Genomic DNA, 11,087 nt, shown 5'->3' on the forward strand with positions numbered 1-11,087 from the left:
ACACACTCACACACACACACACACACACACACACACACCAGTTTTCATGTTGTATGGGTTCATTCCTTAGGTGTAATGTGTTTTTTTTTGTACCGTGCAAACTCTATTTTCTATATGATACATCTCCAGCACTCCTGAACTAACTCCAGCATAACTAATCCAAGTCCTTCCAAAATCTGGATTTGTAAAATCTGCTAAATCTAATAGTAGTTTTCATTGTATTAAGTAAAACTACCCAAAACCAACCAGCAGAGGACATGAGTGAGCAAACAGTTCATAACCAGATATGCTCAACAATAGGCCGTAAGGTGAAGCCGTTTTTCGTTTAATCCCGTTCCCATATATGGGGCACTAAATTCTTTTCATTCCAATAAAAAGATCTATTGGTTTTGAGCGAGAAAATAAAAGTTCTCCATGTATAATCCTGCAGTTTATTTTTTATAAGTGTTTAAAGTCGGCAATAGTTCCTTACTCGCGTAATCATATTTTGATCATGAGTGATTAGGCTTCGCGTCACGTGTGGGAAGCACGACCAATAAGGCGGCCGCTTTTTGGAACGACATGTAAACATGAGTCCAAGATGTCTGCGCCCTTGTTGTCAATATCGAGTAGCGAAGAAGAGGAAATTACGGCCAGACCTCCTTCAAAACTCCGTAAAAAGGATTATAAACAATGCTATATGCATCTCACGTACATAAAGAAAGAAGAAACAAAGGATTTACACGCACACGATGGGATACATTCAGAAATAGCGTCAAACGGTGGCTTGTTGGGCGGCGTTATGCAACTCTTCCCACATCTTCACACAAAGAAAGAAAGCGTAACTTTTATTCTCGCTGTAGTATTGTTGAACCCTTCCAGATGTTTCAGAAGCAGTATTTTGTATAATTTTATTTTAAATATGTGTCCGTTCTGAAGGCAAGCATAGTGTGATTGACAGGTTTATGTGCTGGATGAAGCTAAAGCTGCAGTCGGGTCTGGACTTCAGTCTCACTAAAGCATTTATATCACATCTTAAAAGACAAATTATTGCTCTAGTCTGACTAAAGTATTTTACAGTTCATCTTTACGATCACTGGGACACATTTCTCGATGTTTAGCTCACTTTTTCTAAACTCTTCACAGTTTTCTTAACCAAGCTTCCAGTTTGGCACAGCTGTTCATTTACTTCATACAGTCTCAAACCAATCATTCTTCATCACACTAGCAAACACACTCATCACTTATAACACAGAGAGATGAAAACACTAACCATACGAAGTGTTATACAATGATTTCTTCTGTTAAATTTCTTGACAAAACCAGAACGTCAGCTCTGTGTGCTTGATGTGAGGTTTGATGAAGTTTCACAGATGTAAGCGTGTGACATGTTCGTCTGCAGGTTACGCTAACGAGGTGGGCGAGACATTCCGCGCGCTGGTGCCGGTCAGCGCTGTGTGGGCCAGTTACGCCGTGGCCACCGCATACGTGTCAGCTGACGCGCTGGACAAAGGCAGGAAAGCAGCGGCGGTGAGTCTGGATCAGTCCGAGTCAGTCTGGATCTGTCCGGGTCAGTCTGGATCTGTCTGGGTCAGTCTGGATCTGTCTGGGTCAGCCTGGGTCTGTCTGGGTCAGTCTGGGTCTGTCTGGATCTGTCTGGGTCAGTCTGGATCAGTCTGGATCAGTCTGGATCTGTCTGGGTCAGTCTGGATCTGTCTGAATCTGTCTGGATCAGTCTGGGTCAGTCTGGATCCGTCTGGGTCAGTCTGGGTCAGTCTGGATCTGTCTGGGTCAGTCTGGATCTGTCTGGATCTGTCTGGGTCAGTCTGGATCTGTCTGGATCTGTCTGGATCAGTCTGGGTCAGTCTGGATCCGTCTGGGTCAGTCTGGGTCTGTCTGGATCTGTCTGGGTCAGTCTGAGTCAGTCTGGATCAGTCTGGATCTGTCTGGGTCAGTCTGGATCTGTCTGGGTCAGTCTGGATCCGTCTGGATCCGTCTGGATCCGTCTGGGTCAGTCTGAGTCCGTCTGGGTCAGTCTGGATCTGTCTGGGTCAGTCTGAGTCAGTCTGGATCAGTCTGGGTCAGTCTGGGTCAGTCTGAGTCAGTCTGGATCTGTCTGGATCTGTCTGGATCTGTCTGGATCTGTCTGGATCTGTCTGGATCAGTCTGGATCCGTCTGGATCCGTCTGGGTCAGTCTGAGTCTGTCTGGATCTGTCTGGGTCAGTCTAGCTCAGTCTGGATCGTTCTCGTCTGCTCTCATTGACCGCTCGGCTGGTTGTGTCTGTAGGCTCACGCTGAGGATTATGGGAAGGCGGCGCGAGTGGCTGTCGCTGTGGTCGATACGTTCGTCTGGCAGGCTTTGGCTTCGGTGGCCATTCCTGGATTCACCATCAACCGCGTCTGCGCCGCGTCACTCTTCCTGCTGGGAAAAACCACACGCTGGCCACTTCCTGTGCGCAAGTGGACCACGACCGCCATCGGCCTCTCCACCATCCCCTTCATCATCACACCCATCGACAGGTGTGCGTGTGTGTGTGTGTGTGTGTGTGTGTGTGTGTTCATCATCACACCCATCGACAGGCGTGTGTGAGTGTGTGTGTGTGCGCGCGCAGGGTGTCCGCGGGTCCTTAAAAAGTCTTAAAAAGTCTTAAATTCAGATTCGATGGGTCTTAAATATTTTTGGTCACATTATTGCTAAAAATATCTTCAGTCTGACGGACCTAATGACTTTACAATCATTGGACAGACGAAGATTTTTTTCTCCCCCGCGGTAAGTTACTGCGTCATCAGAGAGGATCGCAGTAGCAGAATACAGGTCGAACTACCTTCTTAATGTTCTCAATAATAATAATAATAATAATATAGGTCGAGCTACAGCTGATCAGCCTTCTAGCTAATTTAAAATGTTTTTTTTACTTGCCCGACCAGACAAATAGCCTGATTAAAACATAAGTGACAAAAAAAATAACCAACGAAACATCGAAAAGCGAGAATGATTCTTCTCATTTTATTAGCCTACATTCAATGTAAACGGCGATTGATAATGGATAGTGTATTTCTGGTATCAAGGTCGCGCTGTTGAGGCTCACTCTGTCTCTTTGTGAGAGACTTCAGAACAAATGAGCGTAACAGCACACAAACTCAGAAGAAACACACTGAGGTAAAATTCAAAATGTTTAGTTTATTCATAACATGATATAGTTAAGTAACATACCATGACAAGTGAGCTATTTTGCTGAATATTCTCACGACGCAAAAAAACATTCAAAACGCCTACAGAGTGCATGCATTACGTGAAGTCTAGTGCGCGTGCACATTTACAGTGCGCTCTTTCACTGCATGATTCAGTCTAATAAAATACATTCAGAATGATCACAAATTCAAGACATGGGGCAGAAAATGTATATATTTATACCACTTCATATAGTTAATCAATTTCAAATGAAGAGTCAGTTTTTTTTCTCCAAAAATGACCATGATTACAAATGTGATAGTTTTTTTTTTTCAATTGTTCAATAAACTAGAAGTTAAGAGACTTACATTTTAGACACCATATTGCCAGTTTTTGCACTATTTTGACAACAAAAATAATTCCAAACACAGCCACAGCGCTGTTTTGCATCTCTGAGTAACATGACGGTGTTTCGTTCCTGAATGAATCAATCATTTAAATGATTCGGTTCAATCACAAAGACTCACTTAACAGTGACTTGCTGCCACCTACTGGCGGTTTTAATTTCACATTTTAAGTACCTTTTTATTATTTAAATAATTTCAAATATCAGTATTCAACGTTTTATGTTTAATATATCAAAACATTATTCATGCATTTGTAATTGCAGGTTAAATGCATTCATGTCCAGCATTAAACAGTGTGTAAATACATCTAAATGCCACTTCAGGCGCAGCTTCTGTGCTTCCCCTGCATTGCAAAGATTAATTTTGATACTGATTTAATTTGCCTGGTAACAGCCCAAATGTCTTAATATTCTAATTCACTGATTAAATGTAAAAAATAGGCCTTTGTAAAGGTAAATAAAAATATGCAGATGTAAGTATGTAAAAGCTGATAGAACACTGATAAAAATATTGCTTCAGAATTAATTGTTTGCACCAAACTCTTGGTCATGCGGTGCTTTTGTGGGGATATTTTGCATGGAATATTGTCTTCTGATATGAAAAGTTTATTGTATATCTTGTTACAAAACAGTGATGATATTTTGTTTTCTTTTTACGTTAAACACATTAAATATTACATATACTGTATATATTAGGGCTGTCAAAAAACAATTTGAATTTCGAATATTTGTCGAATTTAAAATAAAAATCCACATTCGAATTTTAGGTCTGCGTTAAGAAGGCAGCTTTATCAGTGGCGCATGAGATGCGATGACGATGTAAGTGTGGTTGCATTATAATGTTTTTGTTAGCCTATCCAGTTGAAGCCACTAGATGCGGCGCTGCTGCGTTGTTCATTACAAATATTGCGGGAAAAGAGAACATCAATGAAGAGAAGATCTTGTTTACGTCAAAACTGAAACCAAGCAGTTCACACAGAACGCATATTTCACGCATTTTCTAGAGGGACATCTATCAGCGTTGCACTCGCGTCTCGCACAAAAGAGCCGCATGTTTAGAAAGCCATAGAAAATGAATTCAAATTCAACTTTGAAAAAAACATATCTCGAGACTTTATGGAATAATGTACTCTGTGTGATTGGTTTTCGGCCCTTTGTATTAAACTATGCATACATACATGATGCTGTTTTGTTTATAGTTGTTTAAGCAACTTAATTAATTATAATTGGTTTATAAACATTATTTTAAACATGCACTTTCTTTCACGGATAGTCATGTTATCGTATGCTCGATGCGCCCTCTTGTGGCCTCAGGAGAGAAGCCAAAAGCTTTTCTTTACCCTAACTGAAATTATGCATTTTAAATTAGAATATAATTCGAATTTTGATCATATTTAAGCACAAAATTCGAATTTAGTTTTTCAGCCATTTTGACAGCCCTAATATGTATGTAATATAATGTGTATTATCATTACAGGTTCAGGTCTTAAATTTCATATAAGGTGGTATTAAAAAGTGTGTGTGTGTGTGAAACTGTGTGTGTGAGAGAGAGAGTGTGTGTGTGTGTGTGTGTGTGTGAGAGAGAGAGAGAGAGAGAGAGAGTGTGTGTGTGAGTGTGTGTGTGAGTGTGTGTGTGAGTGTGTGTGTGAGTGTGTGTGTGAGTGTGTGTGTGAGTGTGTGTGTGAGTGTGTGTGTGAGTGTGTGTGTGAGTGTGTGTGTGAGTGTGTGTGTGAGTGTGTGTGTGAGTGTGTGTGTGAGTGTGTGTGTGAGTGTGTGTGTGAGTGTGTGTGTGAGTGTGTGTGTGAGTGTGTGTGTGAGTGTGTGTGTGAGTGTGTGTGTGAGTGTGTGTGTGAGTGTGTGTGTGAGTGTGTGTGTGAGTGTGTGTGTGAGTGTGTGTGTGAGTGTGTGTGTGAGTGTGTGTGTGAGTGTGTGTGTGAGTGTGTGTGTGAGTGTGTGTGTGAGTGTGTGTGTGAGTGTGTGTGTGAGTGTGTGTGTGAGTGTGTGTGTGAGTGTGTGTGTGAGTGTGTGTGTGAGTGTGTGTGTGAGTGTGTGTGTGAGTGTGTGTGTGAGTGTGTGTGTGAGTGTGTGTGTGAGTGTGTGTGTGTGTGTGTGTGTGTGTCTGAGTGAGTGAGTGAGTGAGTGTGTGTGTGTGTTACATGTGTGTCTGTGTTTTAATGTCAGTCTGTTTGTTCTTCATCAGGTCGGTGGATTTCCTGTTGGACTCCAGTCTGCGGAAACTCTATGGTGAAGGAGAAAAACACGAATGAGCGTCATCACGACACACCTCTGACCCCTGACCTCTGACCCATGCAGCCAGCTCAAGCGCCGGTCTGTGATCATCAGCAGAAACGTGTCTGACACAGATTTGATTTCTGGCGTTTCAGATGAACTGTGCCTCTCTCAGACCTTCGTCTGCATGCGTCTCACTTCATAATGGTTTTATCTGTGCGGTTGTTTGTTTTCAGGTGTTTACTTTTGTTTCATTATTACATGGATTTTATTTCTGGTGAACGGTTGAAGAATCCAGTACTGTATGTTTCTGTATAAATGATAAACTAGTGAAGGATGAGTTTCTAAATACTGTCGTATCGAATCAGTCTGATGTGTTTTAGTCTGATGATATCTCGTGTTTAATCTCACGGTAAAGGGATCAGCCGCGTTTCTCATGAAGCCATAAACTCTACGCAAGTTCAGTTCTGAATGTTCTGCTGGAGCACAAAAAGTGGCATTAAACATATTTTTTAATCAAATGTCTGTTTATTTCTCAGCCCGATTCAGAACTTTGTTTGGTTTTTAGATTCTCTCAGTTGTTTATGCTGATGCTGGGGTTTTAGGAACATGGACCAAAACTAAGGAAGACGTTTACAGTGAGTTTTGTGCTGAAACATCACAATGCCATTCAGTTCTTTCAGTGCAGGACAGATTTATGAATCTATAGATAAACAGGAATGGTAGGGTTGTTAATCATTAAAGTGTTTTTAAAAAAAGCATGTTTAGTCATTTAAATAAAAAATCAAATCAAACAAAAATACATGTATCCATATGTTGATGTATAATAACCCACTGAATTCTGCAGACAGGGTCATGATTCCAAACCATCTGAACACAAAACCTCATGCTTGTAACCAGTGTTGGGGAAAGTTACCTTTAAAAGTAATGCATTACAAAATTGCGTTACTCCCTAAAAAAGTAACTAATTACATTATTTAGTTACTTTTTATGGAAAGTAATGCGTTATGTTACTTTTGCATTACTTTTTCTCGCCTGTGCTGGCTTGCTTATTTGTTTTTAATAACAAAAAAAAACAAAAGTTATATTTGTGGCAACTGTACCTCTGCACCTCATTCCCAATTTCTTTTGTTTTTCTTGTTTTTCCTGCTTAATGACCCTCTCATCTTGTCTTCTGAGAGCATTAAATGTCCCCTGCAGGTTGCTGTCATATATCTGACAACACAACAGCAACTAATTCAATCGTATTGTGTTTGGCTCCAACAAGCTGTTTAAATTCAATTTCCTCCCCATTTTGCTAATGACAAACGTGTCAAATGATTACTGTAACATTGTCTAGTAAACATGCAGTGCTAACTGAAAAGCTAAAACTTAGTAAACAACAACAATGCTGTTTATTTATTTATTAGATAGTTGGTATTAAAACTTGGTATTATATATATATATATATATATATATATATATATATATATATATTTGCTCTGTGCAGACAGGGTCATGATTCCAAACCATCTGAACACAAAACCTCATGCTTGTAACCAGTGTTGGGGAAAGTTACCTTTAAAAGTAATGCATTACAAAATTGCGTTACTCCCTAAAAAAGTAACTAATTACATTATTTAGTTACTTTTTATGGAAAGTAATGCGTTGTTACTTTTGAGTTACTTTTTAAATCTGGGCAGGGCTTGCTTGTTTGTTTTTAATATAAAAAATGTATTTTACAAATGTAAAAGCCCTTTCACATCACAAGTGAAACGAATACGCCTCAGGCTGAAGAAAATGTAGAGGACACGGCTCAAACTAATTATTATCATCATTCAGAATACTGTGCTGAAGGACATCAATATCAATTGTAAAGTTACATTAAAAAAAATTAGCAGAGACCGATATTCAGATGGATTTATTGTACAGGGAGGGAAGGAGCAGACAGCAACACAAAAATAATATGAGTCACAGCCTAATAATTCAATAGTGTGCAGTGTTGGGAAGGTTACTGTGGAAATGTAATAAGTTACAGATTACAAGTTACTCTATTTAAAATGTAATAGTAGTGTAACTTTTTCAATTACTTTATTAAAGTAATGTAACTGATTACGTTTGATTACTTTTCTAAATTTCTAATGAATGTTTATTTTGCATTTTCAAACATTTACACCATGCAGGGTTAAAGGGACAGTTCACCCAAAAATGTAAATTAACTCATAAATTACTCACCCTCAAGGCATCCTAGGTGTATATGACTTTCTTCTTTCCAGTTTGGGAAACCTTGATGTAATATAATGTTTAATGCACTTTGTTAATAACAAATGGAATTTTTTCTTCCTCTATGTATCATTCTATCAATATGGTTCAAGATTATCAGTGTATTTAAATCAATGTGATTAATGAGATATGTCAAAAGTCATTTAAAGTAGTCTGATTACATTACCTAAAATGTGTAATGGATTACATTAAAACTACAGTTTTTGTCATGTAATTTAGAATTAGTAACGGATGTTACTGATTATAGGATAATCTTGAACCATATTTTGGTTTTTCAAATCTTTATTTGACATCTCTAGCACTCTTTATTCTAGTTCTTTAAAAGTTTTTGTTTTTTAGGAAAAACTTTGCAAGTCCCTTTTAGACTTGCACTCTATTCTATTTAGTAACTGCTTGTTTTCTTTAAAAAAAAAAAAAACTAATACTAGCTTCTCTATTCTTTTTTATTCTATCTATTTGTATAAATACATTTAGCTTGGTTGGAACAGCAGCTACACTAATTATGTCTCTATTTGTTTCTCTGTTTCTGCTGGGATTGACATCCCGTGGTAACTAGGATTTACACAAGCTTCAGTCTGGATCCAGAACACCTGAGAAGAGATGATGCCAACCCCTCAGAGGAGCTCAGATGATGCCAACCCTGAAACAACATACAGAACTACCACATTTTGCTATAAGTTTGATTGCATCATATAATAATTGCTGTTAATAGTGTTCATCGTCTGTTTGATTACATCTTTAATTGATTTTTACGTACATTTCTGCCATATGTACATTAACTGACAGTCACCACTGATAAGCTACCACTAAATATTGTAGAAACTTAATTTGCTGTAAAGTTGCTTTGCAATGATTTGTATCGTGAAAAGCGCTGTACAAATAAACTTGAATTGAATTTTCTTTTTATTTATTATACAATTAACAAAAGCAAAAAAGGCCTCTAACACTAGCTTGCTCTATTCTTTTTCTATTCTATCTGTTTTCTTTTTACTTATATAATTAAAAAAGAACCCTTGCTACATGATTAAGCTAACAGACTTGTTATAGCACTTGCGTATCATTGCTCTTTTGTTGATTTTGATTGCTTCCATTGTCCTCATTTGTAAGTCGGAAAAAAGCGTCTGCTAAATGTAAATTGATGTAATAAGTAAGTAATGTAGCAGCTGTGCTCAGACGGACCGGGTCACATACTCGACCTGCTGGTCTACGGCTGGTGCTGTAGGTGACCCGTCCGTCTGAGTTCATGACGGAGAGAGAGGAGTCTTTGAGCTTGTTTTGCACAGACCTGTAAGCAGGACGACGAGGATGATGATGGAGCGGTGACACACTCACAGTCAGTGTTAAACTCACATTCACGACACTCCTCATCTTCATCTTCCTTTCCTGATTCATTTTCTTCATAGACTTTCAATAAAAGTATTAATTTGAAAACCTCTGAATCTAATTTACACTTTTCACCACAATCCTCATGGATTAAATTCACTTTCTATTGCTAATCAGTGAATGTCACATTCTGGTATTCAGTGCTGTTTTGTTTCCCTGTAAAGATCGTGATCTCACCTTAAACTTACCTCCTCACTGATCTTACTGCCTTAAGATGAGGAATGTACATTTTAAAGACATATTACTCATAAATAAACAGTGTTAGGAAGGTTACTGTGGAAATGTAATTGGTTACAGATTACAAGTTACTCTATTTAAAATGTAACAAGTAGTGTAACTTTCAGTTATTTTATTAAAGTAATGTAACGATTACATTTGATTACTTTTTGATTAAATTGTTAATCATTTTGAAACGTTTAAAGCAGGCAGGTTTAACCTTACAGTAGTGCTCAACACTAATTACTGTCAGACTTTCAAAATCCAACTTTATTTGAATTAAGATTATTAATAATAATAATAATAATAATTTAATTTTAAAGCACAGCCACCACAAAATCAAACTTTAGCACCTCTTTTTACTTTGAGATCGTTCTGAGGTTAAATACAGATCTAAAATCATAAGATATAGTTTAATAGCTATGATACTGTTTCTGAAATCAAATCCTTGCATAGCTATGACAGGAAACACTGGCATCGAACAATGCCTTGGAAAAACAGTTAATTAAAAAAAAAATAGAACGTATACATAAACTCAAATAGGAAATAAAACAGTTATTGAATAAGCATGTGTCCTAAACTCCTAAAATATTGGTGTCTCATATTTTAGAGCAGTCACTGCAATTTATGAAAGAAATCAAATCTGTATGTGTAAAAATATTCAGATGTAACCCCTTTGTAATCGTTAACATTTTCAAAAGTAACTGAAACTTGACTACACTTTTTCTCAGTAACTGTAACTGATTACAGTTACATTTTTTATAATTAAATTACGTAACTCCGTTACATGTAACTAGTTACTCCCCAACACTGTAAATAACACTGTTTGAACTTTAAGCATATTGAAGGTGATAAAGTAATTTGACACATTTCAATCCATTTTAATATCACCATTTGTCCCCATCTTCCCAGACTTGCAAATTGCACATTTCCATATCATGATGAAGTTATTTTAAAAACGTGTTTGGTTTTCTATGTCTTATTCTGTCCAAAAGGCACAGCATACCAGGAATGAACCCATTATGAAAGTAAATGTGAGCAATGTTAGGTAGGTTATTCCAGAGTTTGGGCGCTAAATAAGAAAAGGATCTTCCGCCCGCAGTTGATTTTGATATTCTAGGTATTATCAAATGGCCAGAGTTTTGAGAACGCAACGGACGTGGAGGACTATAATGCAATAAGAGCTCGCTCAAATACTGAGGTGCTAAACCACTCAGGGCTTTACAAGTAATAAGCAAGATTTTAAATTCTATACGATGTTTAATAGGTAGCCAGTGCAGTGTTGACAGAACCGGGCTAATATGCTCATACTTCCTGGTTCTAGTAAGAACTCTAGCTGCTGCATTTTGGACCAGCTGGAGTTTGTTTATTAAGCGTGCAGAACAACCACCCAATAAAGCATTACAATAATCTAACCTTGAGGTCATAAACGCATGGAT

At 37.9% G+C, this 11,087-nt stretch overlaps 1 protein-coding gene across 2 annotated transcripts in view; it reads left to right on the forward strand.

Annotated features, from left to right (window-relative positions):
• LOC107670380 (mitochondrial fission process protein 1) overlaps positions 1–6,393 on the forward strand; it is a 6,980-nt gene extending 587 nt beyond the window's left edge. Inside the window, exons 2-5 of one of the 2 annotated variants that reach the window (XR_001632085.1) lie at positions 1,382–1,509; positions 2,268–2,500; positions 5,759–6,023; positions 6,356–6,393. Coding sequence is in view for 1 of the 2 variants with exons in the window: in XM_016462960.1 (XP_016318446.1) it covers positions 1,382–1,509; positions 2,268–2,500; positions 5,759–5,825 (428 nt within the window). In the remaining variant the exon portion in view is untranslated. Of the gene's footprint in view, positions 1–1,381; positions 1,510–2,267; positions 2,501–5,758; positions 6,309–6,355 lie in introns of those variants that run through there. The other variant, XM_016462960.1, reaches the window with a different exon arrangement.
• Positions 6,394–11,087: the final 4,694 nt, after the last annotated feature.

The sequence above is a fragment of the Sinocyclocheilus anshuiensis genome, unplaced genomic scaffold (genome assembly GCF_001515605.1).
Source record: "Sinocyclocheilus anshuiensis isolate Anshui unplaced genomic scaffold, SAMN03320099.WGS_v1.1 scaffold1021, whole genome shotgun sequence".
Classification (NCBI taxonomy): Eukaryota; Metazoa; Chordata; class Actinopteri; order Cypriniformes; family Cyprinidae; genus Sinocyclocheilus; species Sinocyclocheilus anshuiensis.